Source organism: Lutra lutra, chromosome 3 (assembly GCF_902655055.1).
Source record: "Lutra lutra chromosome 3, mLutLut1.2, whole genome shotgun sequence".
NCBI classification, from domain to species: Eukaryota; Metazoa; Chordata; class Mammalia; order Carnivora; family Mustelidae; genus Lutra; species Lutra lutra.
The window spans coordinates 147,131,076-147,153,111 of NC_062280.1; the positions used below are offsets into that span (position 1 = coordinate 147,131,076).

A 22,036-nucleotide genomic window follows, 5' to 3' on the forward strand; every position below is an offset into this window, starting at 1 on the left:
GCAGGACACAGGACATAAGCCAAGCTATAAGCATATAACAAAAGAGGCGCAGGAGAGAGCATTCTGTTTTGCCGGGAAATTTTCAAAAGCAGAAGAGTAGCACAAAGGAAATACCTTAAGATCTCGCCTTTCCAGATGCAAAAGTTCAGCCCCTCTGATGTCATGACGAATGAAGATTTCTCTGTACTCTCCCAAATTGAGCAGCTCCAGCCAAGCAGCAACTTCCTCTGTGCCCCATTTTTGAACTACCAAAGTTAAGAGCAAAACCCCCGTAATTTCTACATGCTCAATGCATTACAAAGCAAAGGTTGGCCAAAGAAGATGCAAAACAGAGTACAGCGGCAGTGCTAGCAGAGGGAAAGGTTAAAGGTGTCGTTTCCACGAAACCCCAATTTCACTTTTTCCCCCATGCAGGTTACAGACTCTCCATCCACACAGAGATCTGACTATGCAGAGACATTCACTGATGTGCACGGGTGCCTTTACCTTCAGCTCAATTTCCTCTCCAACCCACCCACACCACACAATCCAAATAAAATATGTACTTCTTGTGATTAGGATCGACAGTCCGTGATCCAAATACACTCTGATGATTTCCTTAAGACCGCGTATGAAACCAGTTATAATTGAATTAGCTACAAGTGCTAATGAAAATTGAAAATCTGACATGGGCTCCTGAATTTTACTCCAGGTGTGGCTGAATTCAAGTGATGACTTCATTGATTTTAATAATTAACAAGGATAGCACTAAATGTGTTGTTAGCTCACTTTAAGGTCCTCTGGAAACTGTCAATACTGCTAAGAGGAGTTGGACTGTTATTTTTTAATATGTATCATCGTTTTATACATTTTATTCAACATTGATTAGCTTAATTCAAATTTATTTGGTTGTAAAATGCTGTATTTGGGGATGCCTGGGTGGCTTAGTCGGTTAAGCCTCTGCCTTCAGTTCAGGTTATGATCTCAGGGTCCTGGGATTCAGTCCCACACTGGGCTCCTTGCTCAGCAGGGAGCCTACTACTCCCTCTGCCTGCCGCTCCCCCTGCTTGTGCTCTCTCTCTGACAAATAAATAAAATCTTAAAAAAAAAATGATAAAATGCCATATTTGATTTTAAAATGCCCTTCAACAGCTGCTCTACAATTGTCAAAAATTAGGTCATAGATCACTTTTTCAAAGGAGCTAGCTCACTTGGAAGGATAATAAAGTGACTGGATTGTGAAAGGCACCTGTCACCACACAGAACTTGCAGGTGCCTCGGCAACACTGTCACATTAAAAGTAATTTCTAGGGCAAGGGGGAAAGGGAACCAGACAAAAAACACCAAAGGCAGTTTAATCTTTGCTTGAGAATGCAAGTGTCACTGTAGACTGTCATGACTTAGGGGTGGAAATTGTGCAGTAAGTCTTTGGAACAGGAAAAAGACAATGCATAACTTTAGGTGGAAAAGTCTATTTAGCAAGTTAAAGGAGTAACTGAAAGTTTCTACATTCCTTTTATCAAAGGGATGTAGACTTCGAACTCTGAAGGAGAAAAAGAAATTATACACCGATGTTACGAGAGACAAAGGACCGTCTCAACAGATGCATGGATGTCCACTGAACAGAGTAGAAGCAAACCAGCGCCCACCTTGTTTTCTTGTGTACTTCATTGTTAGAGACCCCTACCGTTTGGGTGGATTACTTTAGGTGTGACAGGATTTGCTTTATTGTGGGAAAATGAACATAAAATAAAATTTACCATCCTAACCATCCTATGGTGTACAATCCAGTGGCATTTAGTACCTCCATAACGTGCAGGGGTCACCACAAATAATTCCAGAACATTTTTATCACCTCGGTGACATGGCTTTAATAAGTTATCTTTTGCACAGGGTTATACTTTCCCTTCCAGTGCAGATCACCTACCAGGCTGTGAACTTGTCTTCTGCTTCTGAACCTTTTCCTTTTTAAACTTTGGCACGATCCGAAAGACTGTGCTTCTGCTGTTTCTCTTGGTGCAATCCATGGGGGGCTCCTGTTCCAGTGGGGCAAGAAAGGAATTTGCTCAGGATGTGAAGAGAAGGAAACCTCACTCTGATCTTAAAGCCAGCGCAGGAATAGATTATGAACACAACACACTGTTGGAGTGGTGACTTGTTAAAAATTGGAGAGCATGATGCTACATACTCCTGAAAATGGACTGATGCCCGTGAGACACTTTGTTCACGGAAAAGCCTTTGCTCGCCTGTTCAAGAGCAGCACATTTGAAAGTGGTGTTCGAAATTTATTCTCCCTTGAATATCTCTTTTTCAAATTCTATTGTCACAAAGTCTGCATTTATAGAGAAGTGGGCCACATTTCACATACCGCGTCTTCGTTTGGGTGTAAGATATAGTAAAGCCACGGAATCTCCGTTAACTTCTGCAGCTCCATCTCCACGGAATGTAAGGCATTAGAAACGCGCTCCTCATGTGGGGATTCTAACTGCTGTTTACCAGCAGATTTTAAAAAACAAAATAAAACAAGGCTCAGTGACCAATCTCAAACAGAAGAAATTCGTTTTATTTTGACAACGAACATCCTCATCTCTTATGAGGCTAGTCTAGGTTATTGTTAGTAAGATAAAGGAATATAGAAGGGTGCCTGTGTGGCTCAGTCAGTTAAGCGACTGCCTTCAGCTTAGGTCATGATCCCAGGGTTCTGCGATCTAGCCCCGCATGGGGCTCCCTGCTCAGCAGGGAGTCTGCTTCTCCCTCTCCCTCTGTCTGATGCTCTGCCTACTTGTGCGCGCTCTCTCTCTGTCAAATAAATATATAAAATCTTTAAAAAAAAAAAAAAAGAAAAAAGGAATATGGGAAAGAAAGAACAGATTATTTTATATTGAGCTCACTTTTTAAAAATCTGGATAGATTTATCCATACTTTTCAAAGATAATACAAGTAGTTAGTATGACTTCAATAATGTCACAGAAAAAAAGTATTGCTTTTGGTGGTTTTCTTTCTTTTTTGTAAATTCTTTCCTCTCTCCCTCCCTTCCAATCCATGCGTCCATCCACCCACTCTGCCTACTTGTTAGTAAGTAATCTCACTATTCTACTTCTTTGTGGCAAAAATCCTTCTGATTTCCATAGGCCGCTATGTAAGCAAATAATACTATTTTTAAAAATCGGTCAAAACCATGTCACATCATAAGAACTGCTTGGCACAGAAATCTCCCAGAGAATTAAAATAATAAGTTTAAGGGGAAAAAAACCCCACAAATCTCAAACAAACAAACAAAAAGCTGTTGTAAAAATCAGGGCAAGAGCAAAACGCCCAATGGTTTGCAATCTGAAAGAGGGTTTGGAAACTTTAAAGAGAATTTAACCGGCCACTTATTATCCACTTATTTGAGGCAGCTATTAAAAAGCACTTAGAAATTCAATAGTAAAGGTGAAATAAACACTGTTACGTGTAGAACAGGAAGGGAGGTGACTGCCTTCTGGTCCTGGCTTTGTTACTAAGACGGCAACCAAGGGAAGGCTGACCGATGGTAGGAGTCTTAGTTTCTTCCTTAACAAATAGTAGAGCGACTAGATTATTTCTATGGTCTATTCCAGCAAACCAATCCTTTCAAAAATTACTTTAAGACTGTCGAGCATCTACATATAGGTTCATAGAACTTTAAAATAAACGTTCAGTGAAATCGTCACTGTTATTTATTATGGTCGTTCTTTTTTTCTCCTCGGTTATTCAAGGTATTTACCATTTCTAGTAGTTAAGAAAAATATGGAGATTCTCCACCTTGTCATGTAAAATTTACCACTTTCCTTTGAGTCTAAGAATATACATCTTATAAAATTGATAACATGGTATTGCATATTCATTCTAGAAGCAAAATAAAGTGTAAAGCTTAGTTGCTCTCGAATATGATTGACACTGTATTATGATGTCAGTATGGTGAAAGGTTTTGAAAAAATTCACTGGTATACATTTTAAACTAAGCACTCATATTTGACAATGACAGAAGTAGATCAAAATGACTCAGAGTGTGTGCGTGGTCCTTCTATAAGAACATAATATAATTGGTAAATATTAATCAACTAACACTCAGTAGGTGCTTTCAGTGGAGAGAACTAAAATATAGAATAAGTTATGTTTCTAGTTGTTGTCAGATATGTAAAATGTATCTTTTATATTTCAAATAAGACAAAAAATACATGTTCTTCACCTAAAAAATGGGATCAAAGTCACAGCTCACTGGATTTCACTGGACCAATTTTAGAAGAGCAATAAGAAGATTCTGGTTAATAACAGAAGTGCCAAGAATTGGCAAAATATTCCACTGGTTTTATAAAAAAAGATAACCAATGTGTCTTCCTGAAAGTCTTCTTCCTGGCCATAGCATAGGCAGCCATGTCCTACCCTGAGGAAGTTGCTCTTCAGCTTCCTCTGGAGATGGGTAAGAGCCAGGGATGTCATTCATCCCTGAAGCTTCTCTTTTCAGATGATGAAAGATGATCCAAGGATGGTGCCCTTCTGGACTCCAATTGAACAGAAACTCCCAGCACAGTTACTTCATTCACTAGACTGTGACACACCTCCCATTTTCCCACTATGCCAGATACTATGACTTTTACTACCACTTTGATTTAGGCGTCTATTTTCCAAAGCCAGAGAGAAAACTACAGTCAAGAGGAAAATTGTAAGATCATCACGGACCAGTTCATCAGAATCGTGACAAGGAAGAGGAAAATAGCTAAATGCATCATAATGCATCAGGCTTTTTACACAGTGACAGCAGCGCATGTGAAAAACCCACAGTTGAACGCTAGGTGGCGAGAGGACCCCATATTCTAGAACTTTTGAAACCAGTGAGAGAATAAAAGGCTGACAAGGCCGACCCTGGGCAAAGCAAACTGGACATCTGTGGACTTCTAGCACTTGAGGTCCACAGAACTTGGAAGCTTCATTTCCAGCACCGATCTGAGTTAATCTAGAGATAAGGCTAGCTCTTGAGAATTTAGTTCTTGAAACATCAAGTCTAGAAAGTGTTGCCCTTTCAGTAAAGCTAAGAATTGCATCAATCATATTTCAAATGTTAATTTCGGGAACAAAGCCGATGATTTCCTCTACTTCTCTGCCACTAGGAAGTAATGAGCTCCTGAGGAATGCCTGCTACACTGCAGAAGGTTCAAGTTTCTCAAAGCTGACTGGGGAGAACAGGACTGCATGACAACCCGGTGGCATCTGTGAGAGGAGACTTCTACCACCCGTTAGCCCGAATCATAACTCCCTAGGGTAGCCAGGCATTTTCTGGAAGGCAAAAGCCAGGTAAAAGGGAAGCCCCAAGGATGGAGGCCAGGAGGCTGCTCTGCATTAGAATCTGAGGAATGAATGTATGAACAAAGCCGAGGCCCACACACGGGTCACCATTGTGTTACCAGTCATCTCTTCCTTACCAAAGGGACCCTGCCCACTAGCAAAGATTCTGTTTCATTATAAAGTGCCTTCACATTGATGGCTATTTCCGTGGCAGTGTCTCTTGTAAGACTCTAGAAAAAAAAAACAACACATCAAAGACAAGTAGTTCTGGATTAGGTTGGGATTCAATCATCAGCAAATACTTAACATTTCATTCTTCCCATAAATTCACCTCACACGTATTTTTACAACTCCACTCCAATTCTATTATAACTCAACAATTTCACACTCGTATTTGTTCACAGGGTTATTTCTTCGAATCCTTACATCTCAGAACCAAAGGAGTGCTCTGACTGTGGTTACACACTTAGGCCCCCATCTCCCACACACAAACATGGGGATACTCGCAACCACAGACACATGTCCCCACAAAACTGTTCAGTCAAAGAAAATGATGCCATATCAGATAATGGGGTATTTTCAGATCACAATCAGTTCTATCCACTGACTTTCATTCTCAGAAGTTTTAGCCGGGGTGTTTTTTAGACTTTCACCTTGAGGACTAGCACTTATGAATCAATTTAGGTAACTTCCATTGAATAATTAAAAGAATAAGTGAAACCATATGATAACTGACTCTCTCTGCTTGACTTATTTCACTCAGCATAATCTCTTCCAGTCCAGTCCATTTTGCTACAAAAGTTGGGTATTCATCCTTTCTGATGGAGGCATAATACTCCATAGTGTTTATGGACCACATCTTCCTTATCCATTCGTCCATTGAAGGGCATCTTGGTTCTTTCCACAGTTTGGCAACCGTGGCCATTGCTGCTATAAACATTGGGGTACAGATGGCCCTTCTTTTCACTACATCTGTATCTTTGGGGTAATACCCAGTAGTACAATTGCAGGGTCATAGGGAAGCTCTATTTTTAATTTCTTGAGGAATCTCCACAACTGGAAGGGGAGGTGAACCATGAGACACTATAGACTCTGAAAAACAATCTGAGGGTTTTGAAGGGGCGGGGGGTGGGAGGTTGGGGGAACCAGGTGGTGGGTATTAGGGAGGGCACGTATTGCATGGAGCATTGGGTGTGGTGCAAAAACAATGAATTCTGTTACACTGAAAAGAAAAAAAAAAAAAGAATAAAATAACGCTATCATCAGGTTTCTCTAAGCCACAGCCTTATACCATGTATCGCATTTCAAAAGAATTGTATTCTTTCCCTTTTTTTTTAAACACCTACCTTAAGAAAATCATAGAAGTTACAAAATTGTAGCATCTACATTAAGAAGTTTACCCACTTTACCAGTTTCGTAGAACAAAATGAAGTGAGAATAACTTCTGTGCACAGCCTCAACAATGAATGAGCATCTCTAATAAAACGCGTGGTATATAGTTTGCCCTACATCAAGGTGCAGGGGAGAAGGTGACAGAAAGAACAAGGAGGGATGGCAGTAGCTCGAAGGAGAAGGAGTGCAAGGAAGATGGCAAGGCGTCAAGTGATTGAAAGAGAAATGTGGAAACAATGAAGAGACTTTAAAGGAATGGAATGGAAAAATGGCAGGAAAAGAAAAATAAAAACATGGCCACAGAGTTATCACAAGCTTCTGGCAGACACTCCTATACACTGTCCAGAGCTGTTTCAAAGGGCATGGCCCATGTTGTCGCATCGAAATATAGATGTCATACATAACAATCTGTGGAATGAGAATTTACCACGAGCTCCTCACCTCTGGGAAGCGTGGGTTGGCTTTATTCAGGGCATGGGAGCATGCATTCACAGCATGGGCCAGCTCTTGTTCCAAGAGACAATGGATTGTGGCTGCGTCACAGATCCTGAAAGCAAAAATGAGGCAGGTGAACAAAAAAAATTTGAGCATTGCTGATTTTCTGCAAGTGTAGAAATGGGAGAATGAGACAAGTTGGAAAAAAAAAAGATTAGGGAATATTTTTAAATGGGTTCAGCTCAATTATGAATAACAAAGCATAGGTTTACAAAATTCAGACCCTGCTGCAACAAAGAATGTAAAACCCAAAATCTTTATAGGAAAAGTTAGGCGTAGAATCACAGAAAAACACACTGAGGTACAATTTGGAAGAACAAAATATAGCAACACTTCATTTTGAAGTATCACTGGCAAGTGAGATGGGGCAGAGCAGAAACTTCACCTTTTTTTTTTTTTCATCTTTTATTCATTGCAAATTCAACCAGGAACAAATAAAACAAAGTAGGGGAAGAACATGGCCATATTTATCATCTGTACGCTAAGTGCTTTACATACATTATCTAATTTAATATTCACAACTTAAAAGGCAGCTGTGATTAATTTTCTCCACTTTATAGATGAAGACCTTGAGGGATTTGGTAAATATGCAAAGCTAAGAAGTCATGGAGCCAGGATTTGAATCTATGTCTATCAGCTCCAAAGTCTATTGTACCATAGTCCTTTGGAATCTTGGAACATTCAAGAATATCCTGAACAGACAGGATCCTGGAGGACACTAAGGCCAAAGAAGAAAAAAGAAGACAAGTTCCACCAATTGCTGGAAAATGATGGAAAGTTGGAGGATGAGCAAGAAGGCAAAACTATGCAAATCCTTTTTGCTTCTAACATCTACAAGGAGAATGATCTTTGCACTAGAAAGAGTAAAACAAGAAAAGAGACTAGGCCTGTATTGTTGAATCAACAGGAAAGTACGAGAGCGCTTAATTCCTCAAGATCATACAATTGATATCCAAGCCACAAAGAAATTTGCAAATGTCATCTCAAATATTTCTACTGATAACCTTGAGAAAGGTTATCTTATCAGAAGAATGCAGGTGGGTAAATGTTATTCTCATTTTCAAAAAAAGGAAAAGAAATAAATCAATTTCAGATCAACATTTCCAATTGCCCACTAAAATTTCCTCCCAGATCTCTCACTCTCTTTTTTTTGTTTAAGATTTATTCATTTATTTGAGAGAAAGAGAGAACATGTGTTCATGAGTCAGGGGAAGGGGTGGTACAGAGGTAGACTTCTGCTGAGTGCAGAGCCTAATGCGAGCCCCTTTTTCACAACCTTGATGTCATGACGTGAACGGAAACCAAGAGTCGGATGCTTAACTGACTGAGCCACCCAGGTGCCCCTCCTCCTAAATATTTCTAATGTAGGTTAAATTCTGGAAGTCCAACACGGACCCTGTCATTTTCCCTCTCAACTCTACTTTCCCTCCTGAATCCTATGGTTCCATCAAATCCTATGGTCCCACCAAATCCTATGGTTCTACAGTCCATCCATCCATTCACTAGAACCTGAGGGTCATCCTGTCTCCTAATTCAGGCCATTTAGCAATTTTAGATCATAATCAATCTTAAGTCTCTCTTCTTTCCATCTCTACTACTTCCGTCCATCATTTCCTATCAGGACCATTCTAAGAGCATTTACCCTGCCCTTGCTTTGTTATCTTGCAAACAATGCTACACATTGCTTCCAGAAACATCTGGATAAGACCTGGCCCCTCTTCCCTTCTCCAACCACATTTCCTACTCTCTCACATATACCATGCCATCCCCAGTTCCCTGAGATTTCCTAAAAGTACTCTATTCACACTCCTCTGGACCTCTACCCAAGCTTGCTCCCATGTTGAGAATGTTCCTTCTCTTACTCTTCCATCGGGACTTGGCTGAGATCACTTTTTTCAGGCAGCCCTCCTTTGCTTTCTTGGCCTCCTCTGTGTATCCACAGTGCCCCACTGAGCCCTGTGATGGCACTCTAGACACACTTTCTCTCTTACTATCCTGTCCACAAATTAAGAAGAGGACTACAACCCAGTCATTTTGGTGCCCCCCACTGCTGAATATGGTGATTGGCATGCAGAAGAGATTCAAAATTATTTGTTGAATACTGAGTGAGTAAGTTCTGAAAATAGATAAGTGAGACTGATTTTCATCTCTTGCAAATTAAAAACAACAACAACGCATATGGGGAACCAAATTAGGTTGACTAAAAGCAGGTCTGGCCAACCTTCACTTCCCTTTTCTTGATAAGGTTATTTGGTTAGTTGACAGGAAGTTAATTTAGGAAGTGTATTTGATTTCAAGGGAGATAATACAGATAGTATATTTTGATTTCAAGAAAATGCTGCAGTTCTATTTTTAATTTTTTGAAAAATCTTCCATACTATTTTCCATAGTTTATTAGTTAGATTGATTATGGTAATTGTTTTATAACGTATACATAGATCAAATTATTATTTGTAGACCATATATATATATATATATGTGATTTTGTCAATTTTCTTCAATAAAGCTGGAAAAGCAAAAAAAAAAAAAAAACCCAAAACCCTGTAAATTGGGAGTCCACAGACGTTGTCTATATTACCCGAAAATGAATCTCTCTGTGATAAAAGGCTGCGATGTACAATAATACAGTTTTGTGCATTTAGCTAACTAAATACTCATATTCTCTTACCTTGCTTCTAAGCCACTCAGTATCTTGAGTTATCATACTTTATTCTAATTCTGAATGTTGGGGTCTCTAGCAGTAGGAAGTTCAAATCTTTTCTCTCATATCTCTAACATCTAGTACATTCTAGGTTTCCAACAAATATTTATGTATTTATTTAAGATTTTATTTATTTATTTGAGAGAGAATGTGAGAGAGAGCATGAGGGGGGGACGGTCAGAGAGAGAAGCAGACTCCCCACTGAGCAGGGAGCCTGATGTGGGACTGGATCCTGGGACTTCGGGATCATGACCTGAGCCGAAGGCAGTCCCTTAACCAACTCAGCCACCCAGGCGCCCTCCAACAAATATTTAAAGAGCTTTGTTTTCCTTCTTTTCTTTTTCAACATCTTTATCAGTGACCAGATGAAAGTGGAAAGAATATAATAGCTATCATTCACAGAACACTATATATGCCAGACGTGATGTGCTATTAAGTTCTTTATGTGGTGGGTTTCATTTAGCTTTCACAATGACCTACAGAGTAGCTCTTACTATCTCCATTTGGTAGAGAAGATTTAGGTGAAGAGGGGATAAGAAACTTGTCCATGGTTGGCCTCCCTTCCCCCAACAAAGTTGACTCCTGGGTCATCGTGATTTTTATCTGTTTCACGCTCCTGGAACTTGTGTTTTCATCTCTTCCCTTTCTGTCTACTAGAATAAACTCCTATGTGGTCGGTCTCCCGATCTCTAGATAGGTCTTTGGAAACTGGTTCTCAGACTTTTCCCATCTAAATTTCCTTGGGAGCAGGGCTTAATATTTATATTTCCTTCTACATTCCAGAAGCATTTAATTAATAATTATAAGGTAACATACACATAAGTAGTAGAGCACAAAGACTGTGTAAAACTGGGAAAATAAACAGTAACAGAAAAGAGCACTGTGTGGTAGGGTAAGTTAGCCAAGCTCTCCACCGGGTTTCAGGAAGTCCAAAGTCTGTTCTGCAGAGAACACAGGAGTGTGTGTGTGTGTGTGTGTGTGTGTGTGTTGGAGAGGGTTTAATTGAGGCATAAATGAGGTAGGAGAGTAAATGCATCTCTTTTAGATAGTCCCAACGACGGACATTACTGATCAAAACTAAAAAACAAACCTGGTCAAGACCAGAGTTATTCTTGCCTGCGGCAAACAGGACCACCCTACCTAGTAATGAGCTCTTCTGCGGCCTGGGAGCAGAGCTGCATCTGGGACACTTCTTCTGTTGCCAAATCAACGGCATGCTGGATGTACAAATGAGTTCGAAGAACTGGTTTACCGGAATCACACTTCTGTTTATCCTCCCAAGATTTCAGCGTGCTTTCAAAAGCCTATTTAACAACAATGTTGCAAGGAACTGTTAGTTTGGAACTCTGAGACCCATACATAAGAGTGTATTTAAATGTTACAAGAAAGACTTTGAAATGACTGCTTTTTTTTTCCTAATCTGAAGCTTCATTAAATAAATCTTAAGATACAGGAAAGCTATTCTTCAAGTTTTCCAGTGTTATCATAACAAATAAGTAATGTAATCAGTGATGAGGAGGGTATCACTGAAGAGTTTTTTAAAAGACAGCTTCAATTTAGGCTTCAATCTGTACTTGAAATGCATAATAGACAAGGTCAAGATGGATACTGGCAGTCTTTGATCTTAATTAAAACATATACTGGAAAATGCAAAACTATGGAGACAGGGGTTGAGGTAAGAGAGGGAGTGATGGCTAGGTGGAACAGAAGGAATTTTGAGGGTAATGAAACCAGCCTGTAGGATACTATCATGGTGGATATAAGTGATTATATATTTCTTAAAAACTGTAACATGTACAACATGAAGAGTAACCTATGACATTAATTAATCAATAATTATCAATACTGGCTCATTAACTATAATAAATATACCACACTAATATAAGATGTTAATAATAAGGGATTGGATATTAGTGAGGTAAGGAGATATGTGGGAATAGAATTAGAATTCTCTGTATTTTCTGGTCAATTTCTCTGTAAACCTAAAAAATAATAAAAATATAGACTATTAACTTTTTTTTTTTTTTTTTTTTAAGAAAGAGAGAGCGTGCACACATGTGCACATACGAGCCAGGTTGCGGAAAGCAGGGAAAGGAGAGAGAATCCCAAGCAGGCTCCGTGCTCAGTGTGGATCCCTATGTGGGCCTCAATCTCACAATCCTGAGATCATGACATGAGCAGAAACCAAGAGTTGGTTACTTAACTGTCTGAGCCACCCAGGTGTCCCTAGTCTATTAAATTTTTAAAAAACTAAATACTTGTTCATATTTAAAACCACAATGACCTAAATGTTAGATTTACAAGGCAATTTAAGTATTTTTCCTTGGTTTCTGTTTTCCATAACAACTGAATTTTTTTTAAGTAAGCTCCACACCCAGTGTGGAGTCCAATGCAGGCTTAAACTCACAACCCTGAGATCAAGACTTGAGCTGAGATCAAGAGTCAGACACTTAACCAACCAAGCCACCCAGGTGCCCCCACAGTTTAGTATTTTTAAGAGGCTTGAAAAAAATCTAGAAGAATATGTGTATATTTTTTTTACATACCCTGTCCCTTGTTAGCATCTGAGCTCTGTTTTTGTGTACAATTTTGATAATTCCTGGAGGCTGAACCCATGCTTCACCATCCACCTGCACTGGGACTCCCTCATCGCCAAATATAGTTATTTTTACCGTTCGGCACTGAAATAAAATGATCCATTTTAGAAAACAAATCATCCTGAGAAACTGACAATCTGCATTCAAGCCTGACTTTTAGTCCATTTAGGTGGAATGGAATGTATCTTTTTCCAATTATCATAACATAGTAATAACTGACATGACAAGAAAGTTACCATTTTATGGATGAATAGACAGTGCGGGAGTCCTTTGGAATAGCTTCCCCAGTCCCCCAAGTTGCAAAGTCAGGTTTGATCAGAGAAAACAAACCTGGGCTATTCGATGATGCTGCAGTTTAATGACCCTTGAAACTGCCATTTGCATGCTATCAAATATTGCAACGACTTCCAGGATCTTGTCATCAAATGATGGTGCAGCAAATATCTGAAAGGAAAAACTACATTACATTTCCCCTGATAAGGTTAAGGTTTACATGAAGTGGCATATCAGCAATGTAAACTCTGTAATATACATATTAAAACAAAAACTTAGGAAAATAGTAAGTAGAAAAGTAAGTAAACGTTACCAGGAAATGATAATCCAAGGACAAAATAATCCATCTTTGTATAAAAATGTATTAAATATCTGTTCACACATAACTCAGATGTCTTGATAAAATGGTGCATGTGATTTTAGGAATCGTAAAATACCCAGTTCCCTTGGTATGTTCTAAGGCAAGTCTTTCAATGTGTTACAAGCAATTGGTATGTAAAATGTGCTTAATATCTTAATACAACAACTTTTTAAGGCATTTGAGAAGATGGCAACAGACACCTCAGAGAATAAAAATCATGCAGGCTTACTTGTTCTTGATGTTAAATGCATTTTTCACAAAATTAATTGAATCAAACAAATTAAATTCCAGCTGCATCACTTTGTTCCTTTTATTCTCTCTTTGACTATAATGATAAACATTTATGCCTCTGAAAAAAATTGTTCAGTATCAAGTAATATCCCAATTAAAATTTTCATTGAAAATATCAGGACATGAATTTGCAAACATTGATGATTTCTTATCATCTCTGTAAGCAGAGTGTGTGGTTTAAAATCCCGTCTCTGCTACTTCCTGTGTGAACTTAGTGTCAGTTTCTTCACTGGTAAAATTTAGATTAAAATTGTGGTTGTTAGTAATGAATGTGAAGTTCTGAGAACACTATCTGATTACCTAGTAGGTGCTGTTAGCTTTATTTATCTTTATCTCACTGATTTCTTCCCTTTAAAATATTTGAGTAGTTACAGGCTAAGAAAAAAATTAGCTGCTACATAAGTTTTATAGTTCAATAACATTGAAATACATTCACGTAATGAAAATCACAAATATATTCCAATTTATGTTATACTCTAATCTCTGCTCATTCAAGGACCCTGAAAAAATGGGTCAGTGGGAGCTCTTGCATTACAAGCCCGAAATAAATGGGGCTATCATTCCTTACATGTGATTCTTCAAAGACTGTGATAATCCTTTTTTTATTGTTACGTAGATCTTAACAATTGTTCCTTCTCTTTCATTTTATTATTTTTTAAAAACATTTATTACATTTGCTAGGTTGTGTTTTTCCTTTTTTTGACTTTCCTGTCAAAACACAGCCCTAAATTTCAAAGGCCAAATGAGCCCTCTTAACATTTCTAAAGATAAAAATAATAGTAACAGACACAAATTTAGATCGTTAAAAAATACAGAAGGTATTTTGGTAAGCAGAATAATATCAATCCCCCTTCCCACTCCCAAAATGTCCATGTCCTAATCTGCTGAGGTTATGAATGTTACTTTACGTGACAAAACAGACTTTGCTGATGTCATTATAGGAGGGACCTTGAGAAGGAGAGATTATCCTGGATGACGTACTGGGCCCAATGTAACCACAAAAGTCACTGAAAGTGGAAGAGAAGGGCAGTTGGGGAGATCTGAATGATGCAATGGGAGATTCAGGCTGCCTTTGTGGGCCTTGGAGATGGAGGAAGGGGCCACAGGCCAAGGAATATGGGCAGTCTCTAGCATCTGGAAGGTGAAAGAAAATACTTACATCATCCTCTTTAGTTCCACCCCAAAAGTTAGTGCCTCCTGCATAGCTGGGAATGTTCAACACTGCTATTCCTTGCAGACTGGGGAGAGGAATATACTGCCCATCACACTGTAAGGTAAAAAGCTTAGAGGTTAGATAAAGAGAGCAAAACTGCTAGTTGGGAAGCCCCTCGAACACCCAAGACAAAGGATGACAGTGGGAAGTGTATTGGCAATGTTTGCTTTTCCTGCAAATATATTCCTACGCAATACCTTTCTCTTGTTTTTCTAATTTAAAAAATTTGAAGCATATACATTCCTATGGCAGAAGTCGTTACAGAAAACCTACTTAAGATAACATTGTACCTCTTCTTTCTGTCAAAATCAGGCCGTACTTTTCTGGAGTTTTTTTCAGATCACTTACAATATTCTCACTTGCATCATGGTCACCTTTGTGCTCATGTCAAGTGTCCTTTTGCAAACAGGTTCAGGGAGGGCTTCTAGGTCCTAACCACCTCATCTAGCCGGTCTCTCAACTCCTGGGACTGCACTCCTGCTCTGTAACTAAGTTGGCTGGCCAAACTCAAAGCTGGGTTTCTCAAGTAGTCAGAACCAAAACTAAGTAAAGAAAAACCATGAATGTCGGGAAGTATCTTATTCTCCGTGTCTTCTCATTAATCAACTTCAATGAAAATAAAAATTACCATTAGATAGGGGAAAAAATGTCCTCTGGCTGGTAAGTAATTATACATGACAGGTAAGCAAATTCTTACTGAATAGAAGGTTTACTCCATTTTAAAAGAGGAGAGCTTGCAGAGGTCATACGTACAACAGATGGTATAGTTTCATTAATTCTTACAATAAAAAGTAATTAACATAACTTTATAAAACTTGCATTTTAATGCCTGATTGAAATGTTCTCTAAACTGTAGAACAAATGAAAATCCAATTTTCAGCCATTTTAGATAACTGAGAATATTTTATACTTGATTATATCCCTCGTGCATTTTTTATATTTTCTTTTCTTTTTCATGAAAATACATTCAAAGGTCTATATCCTAGCACCTAGGGCCATTCCTGGCACATAGCTAAGGCTCACTGTGTATTTATTAAAATGAACAAACATTAAGTATTGAGTAGAATAATAAACTTTTTCTGAATCTGTATCTTTGTGTGCTTTAGAACAAGCAGTTTATTTTTATTTTTTATTTTTTTTAAAGATTTTATTTATTCATTCGACAGAGAGAGATCACAAGTAGGCAGAGAGGCAGGCAGAGAGAGAGAGGAGGAAGCAGGCTCCCCACCAAGGAGAGAGCCCGACACGGGGCTCGATCCCAGGACCCTGGGATCATGACTTGAGCTGAAGGCAGAGGCTTTAACCCTCTGAGCCACCCAGGTGCCCCTAGAACAAGCAGTTTAAAACATATAACTAACTTAAAGGAAATGGAAGATACGCCAGTAACGTCCATCTTAATTTCTCAGCGAGGATAAGACAAACCAGCTAATCATGTATACGTGCTCCAGAGTGGAAGGTATAATGAGTTTATCTTTACTCAGACATTTAGTTGATAATGAATGAGCCAGGCAATTCTGTAGTCTAGATAACACCTAAAATAATAACGCTCTGTTTAATTTAATGAATTTAATTTAATGAGCTGTAGACTGAAGATTTGCACACTTTTCTGTACATAGGCTTTTCCTTAAATTAAAGATATCTGGTTATAAAAAGATAGAAGATAGGAAAGACATGTGTATCAGCATCAACTGTGAATACGGGACAAGGGGGAAAGAAAATAAAATTCACAGAAATTAGACTTTTCAGAGCCATGCCCCCAATCTTGTTTCTCCTATTAGTGAAGGAGATTAAAAAACTTTTGCCATCCTTAATTTCCTCCTTACATTAGTAAAAACTACTAAAACATTTAAATGCTCAAAATCTCTTTTTAATTTACTATTGTAAGAATTGGAACAAATACACAGTTCATTCAAAAGAGTCTATATGCTATGAATGTTTTTCTCAGGGATTTGTGAAATGTCAGGCATTATAGAATTGGGTCAGAATTTGTAAACATAAATGAGAAAATCTGTGAAAATTCATTAGAAATGCTCTCCTCTAAATGTCCTCTCATAGCTCCACCTTCTCAGGGAGCACCACGATGCTACAGAACCATCCACATTTCAGGAGCTAATGATAATGATAACTTATGTGTCATCCACAGCCAGTGTCTATACCTCCTTTAGTATAAAGTCGATAATCACCTCCAATGGGTGTTTAAACACTTGAAGAGTCACTGAGACCAAATCAGCTCCTCAAATGTCATTATTTTTCTAAGTAAGATAATCTGAACTATCTTTACTTCAAGATGAACCTACCTCAAGTTGAACCCTCTGTTCTAAATTCTTGTATGATCTCTGTAATAACTCCCGGGTTCCAAGGACTCCATACCACATCAAGTTTTTAGTTCGGCTCCTGAAATAAATATTGGCAGACAATTCAATAGCGATTACTGATTTACTCTTTAAAGGCAGAGCAAGCAAAACAGCTAATAAATGAAATTAAAGTGGAATTACCTCCATGTAATAACATTATTACTATTACCAAAATTACCTGCATTTTTCAGGGTGCTCCTCTCTCTTATTATTAAATTCTAATGAAATTTTTGCATCTAATCCAATCCCAAAGTAATTGTTCATGACACATTTTTCTGAATATCCATCTCTGTGATAATAAGGAAAAGTACATAAAGTCAACTTCAGATTCATTACAACAATTACAATTTGCACACAAAATAGCACTTAAAAGCATTTAAGCTTCCATGCCATACAGATGAGACTAAAACTTAGCAGGAATTATTTCCTATTCGTATGCCATGTGTACAAGCCCAGGACATATATGTCATTTTTCGTACATATGATATAAAGGGATAGTGAGCAAGGCAAAGCAGAGACAGAGTCATGGTAATGCTTTTCTATTAATTGTGATAAAACCTTAGTTCTGCTTCCTTTGTAAGCCCCTCACCAAACACACAAATGGGAGGGCCTTGCAGTCAGGTGCAAGGAAATTTCTCTCCACTTGTACTCTTATCAATGGACAAATATTTACTGAGTGGTCACATGACCAGGTCCAGTCCACTCTTCGGGCTTCTTTGGAAAGTATAAAGACGTTTACTGTCTTTGAGGACTGTCATTAGAGAAATGAGATATAACAAAAGCAAAATTAAATACGGAAGTAAAAGTTCATATTGAACTTCCAAAAAAAAATTGTAGTTTTAAGAAGGGAAGAGATCCATGTGGACCAAGAAGCTTCTTGAAGTAAATAAACCTACAAGCTGGATGGGGAAAGATGAGCGATTTGGCAAGACCAAGAAGAAAGGAGGAAAAAGGAATAGCAAAAATATGGTTATGAAGGTGCCGATGAATATACTATTCTAGGGAAAAGTGAATATAGCTGTGCCTCATTTTGCCATAGGGTTGTTATCCGAGACAATGGGCTGGACAGGACCTACCTCAGGAACAGATCATGAAAACCACTGTGTTTCCAATGCATCGATGTACTCATCGTTATATCAACTTTTGGAATTTTCTGATGACCCTTTTTGTATGGGGAGCCAAACTTCTTGTAATGCACTGACAATGTTACCATTAGTATAAAGCAGAAATGAGAAAAGCCCAAACAAGATATTTACAAAACTATTTTCTTACACTGAATCTGGATCGGGGTCAATAAATGGCGTTGCACCGAAAGGATCAATATTTGCTAGTAACATTTTGTTGATTATAGAACTCCCAGCAATGGAGGCAGCTAGTCCTGCTCTTAAACCTGGCCAGAAAAATAAATACATACAGGATCACATGTTAAGAAAAAGACAGAGAAAGAGCCAGTGCATTGTTTTCAGGCCTGGTCTCAGACATCTTGCCCCCAAAGCATGGTTTCTCAGTGTCTGCTCTTCTCATTAGCCAAAACTAAGAACTATGACACTGGTAATTTTAAGATTTTTGAGCCTTCTTAGGATCTATATGTTGTCATAAAAATGCAGCAGATGAAGACCCAAATAAGAGTCTCTTTGTGACAGCTTCTCATTTACCATTCTAATGATTCTAGAACTTCAACAAATAAATATTACTTCCTTTGTTATAGCAAATGAAGCAGTAGTCTATAAGGAATTTACAATAAAGAGTGAATTACCAAGAATGTTACAGAGTTACCATGTCCATACTCTCAAAGCATAGATAATAATAGTTTCAATTAAAAATATTAACAGAGTGGTGCCTGTGTGGGTCAGTCGGTTAAGCATCTGCCTTTGGCTCAGGTCATGGTCTCAGGGTTCTGGAATCAAGCCCTGCATTGGACTCCCTGCTCAGTGCGGAGTCTGCTTGTCCTTTTCCCTCTCTCTCTGCCCCTACCCACCCCCTACCCCATTCTTTCTCTGTCTCTCTTTCCAATAAATAAAATCATTGGAAAAAAAATTAACTGACACACAAAACTCTGTTGGTGTTAAGAGTAAATACAAAAATATTAAACACAGGTATTTATGAGTTTTAGAAAAATACAGTGTTTGAACATAAAAAATGAAGCATTTATCTTACCTCTAAATATATAAAACTTCAAGCTTATTTCAACAACTAGTTAGTTTTCTACTAAGTAGTTACGATGTTCAAAGCTACTATCATCTACCCAGCTAATTACTGACTCTAGAAGCATTAAACTCTGGAAAGAAGATAGAGTAATATGGGCCTAAGTGAACAAAAAAAGGGAAAGAAGAATGAGGAAAAATATGTAATTGAGAAACACTAGGAAATTAGGAAGAAAGTCCTTGAGCAAACATTCCTTTCCTCAACTGTGTGCTCTTTTAGAAGATTATTATTTATTTTAGCCTCAAAGTTTAGCTGATTATCAAATAATCAAGATGAATTTTATTTCATAGCTTAATGCATTATGGCATATTTAGTCATGCCAGTTTCTTTTATCTCTAAATAAGTGAATAAATGAAAAAAAAAATGTTCTGGTAAGGAAAAAAAGAACAGTTTGGAGATGTGAAGAACCAGACTCCAGCTGCCTAAAGAAAAGTATATTTTCTTTGTTTTAAACTTTTATTTTTCATTTATTTTAGAAGGAGAGGGAGCAAGAACAAGCACAGGGGAAGGGAGAAGGGGTAGAGGGAGAGGGACTTTCCATCCTAAGTGCGGAGCCCGTTGCAGGGCTCCATCCCATGACCCTGAGGTCATGCCCTGAGCCAAACCAAGAGTGGGAGACCTAACTGACTTCACTACCCAGGCACCCCCAACAGTATAATATTTTAAGGTTAGCCATATTCACAGCTTTAGCCCAGAAAGTCATCCCACGGTTCTAGGTTTAAATAGATATAACCTCTAGACATGGAGGTCTTTCCAGAACCAAACATGCTCTATATTTATCTTTTTTATTTTAATATTTCATTGAGATATAATATACATACCATAAAATTCACCTTTTAAGTAAGTGTATAATTCAGCTGTTTGTATATATATACAAAGTTGTGCAATGATCAGTTATGACCTAACTTAGAATATATTTTTTAAGATTTTATTTATTTATTTGACAGAGAAAGAGTGAGTGTGCACAAGTGGGGGGGAGAGGCAGAGGAAGAAGGAAAAGCAGACTCCTCACTGAGCTGGGAGCCCAATGGGGGACTTGATCTCAGGACTCTGGGATCATGACCTGAGCCAAAGGCAGACACTTAACCAAATAAGCCACCCAGGCATCCCTAGAACATTTTTTTATTACTCTCAAAACAAACTCCATAACTGTTGGTAGTCATTTTCCTTTCCACCCATTCCCACATCCCCAGAGCCTGGAAACCACCAACCTACTTTCTTTCCCCATGGATTTGACTATTCTAGACATTGCGTATAAATGTAATCACATAATGTGTGGCTTTATATGTCAAGCTTCTCTCTCTTAGCATAACATGTTAGGAGGCAATCATGTGGCATCTACCAGTGCTTTGTTCTTTTTAAAGGCTGAATAATAGTCCACTGTCTGCATACTGCACATTTTGTTTCTCCATCAACTGATGATTACTTGGGTTGTCTTCTATGTGGCTACTATGAGTAATGTTGCTATAAACAGTTACATGCAAGTTTTTGTGTAGACATGTATTTTAATTCTCATAGGTCTATAACTAGGAGTTTACTGGATTATATGTTAACTCTGTATTTAATTCTTTGAGGAACTGCCGAACCGATTTTCCAAATTTCATATTCCAACCAGCAATGTATGAAAGTTCCAATTTTTCCATGTCCTTGCCATTATTTGTTATTATCTCTCCTTTTTGATCATAGCCATCCCAGTAAGGTAACGTGGTATCTCATAGTGGTTTTGATTTGCATTACCCTGATGACTAATAATGGTGAGCATCTTTTCATGTGCATATTGGCCATCAGTGGAAAGTGTCTACTCAGATCCTTTGCCCATTTTTAAATTGGGGTATTTGTCTTTTCATTGTTGAATCTTAAGAGTTCTTTTTATATCCTGAATACTCGTCCCTTATCAGGTATGCCATTTACAACTATTTTCTCTTATCCTATGGATTGTCTCTCCTTCCTTCTTTCCTCCCTCCCACCCTTCCTCCTTTCCTTCCTTTCTTCTTTTATCCATTCATTTGTTCTTTTTGACTTATGAGAGAAAATAGTTTTTGTTTTTTCGTTGTTTTTATTTGTTTTTAGAGACAGAGAGTGCAGTAGGGAGGGGTAGACAGAAAGGGAGAGAAGAGAGAATCCATGTTGGGCATGGAGCCCAATGCAGGGATCAATCTCACAACACTGAGATCATGACCCAAGCTAAAATCAAGCATCAGACACTTAACTGACTGAGCCACCTAGGTATCCTGAGAGAACAAAGTTTCATGGGAAGCCACAACAACCCAGAATTTGCAAAAACAAAGTAAACATATTATTTTGATGATGGCAGATTATCAGTTGATCAGACCAACTACTCCTCCTTACTATGAGGGCAAATAGGAAAGTTGATCAAAATGTAAAATGAATTTATTTGAAGATCATTAAGAGGTAGACCAATGATGAGGGCTTACCAGTTAACCATTAGAAAAGAAAAATCAGTTAGGTGAGCCCAGGACTTAGGGATAGATTTCTTTCTTTCCTTTTTTTTTTTTTTTTGTTTTTCTTTTTCTTTTTGTTTGTTTTGACTTTTTATTCTATTGCGAACACTTAACATGAACTCCATTCTCTTAACAAATTTTTAAGTGTACAAGGCAGTATTGTAAGTACAATGTTGGACACAGCAGATCTCTAGAACTTATTCACCTTCCTTAACTAAAAACTTCACGCATGCTGGCCTGTTTTTTGCAGGAAATTTTGTTATACATCTAGTGGATCTTCCATTTTTTAATCAGTTTTGGTAGTCTGCATGTCTCCAGGAGTTGGTCCATTTCATTGAAGTTACCTAATTTGCTGGCATGTAATATTTGATAGTTTTCCCTTATAATCCTTCTTATTTCTGTAAGGCCA

General features: G+C 38.1%; 1 protein-coding gene across 10 annotated transcripts in view; it reads right to left on the reverse strand.

The window, feature by feature from the left end:
• The window catches only part of DGKH (diacylglycerol kinase eta), a 204,042-nt gene that overhangs the window by 8,051 nt on the left and 173,955 nt on the right, over positions 1-22,036 (reverse strand). For 7 of the 10 annotated variants that reach the window (XM_047720024.1, XM_047720027.1, XM_047720025.1 and 4 more), the window contains 12 exons: positions 18,233-18,350; positions 17,139-17,249; positions 16,904-17,000; positions 14,553-14,660; positions 12,799-12,912; positions 12,418-12,552; positions 11,012-11,175; positions 7,117-7,222; positions 5,421-5,513; positions 2,348-2,467; positions 1,907-2,015; positions 115-245 (listed from right to left, as the gene is read on the reverse strand). In XM_047720024.1, coding sequence (XP_047575980.1) covers positions 115-245; positions 1,907-2,015; positions 2,348-2,467; positions 5,421-5,513; positions 7,117-7,222; positions 11,012-11,175; positions 12,418-12,552; positions 12,799-12,912; positions 14,553-14,660; positions 16,904-17,000; positions 17,139-17,249; positions 18,233-18,350 — 1,406 coding nt within the window. The remainder of the gene's footprint in view (positions 1-114; positions 246-1,906; positions 2,016-2,347; positions 2,468-5,420; positions 5,514-7,116; positions 7,223-11,011; positions 11,176-12,417; positions 12,553-12,798; positions 12,913-14,552; positions 14,661-16,903; positions 17,001-17,138; positions 17,250-18,232; positions 18,351-22,036) is intronic. The other 3 variants (XM_047720033.1, XM_047720029.1, XM_047720028.1) reach the window with 2 other exon arrangements.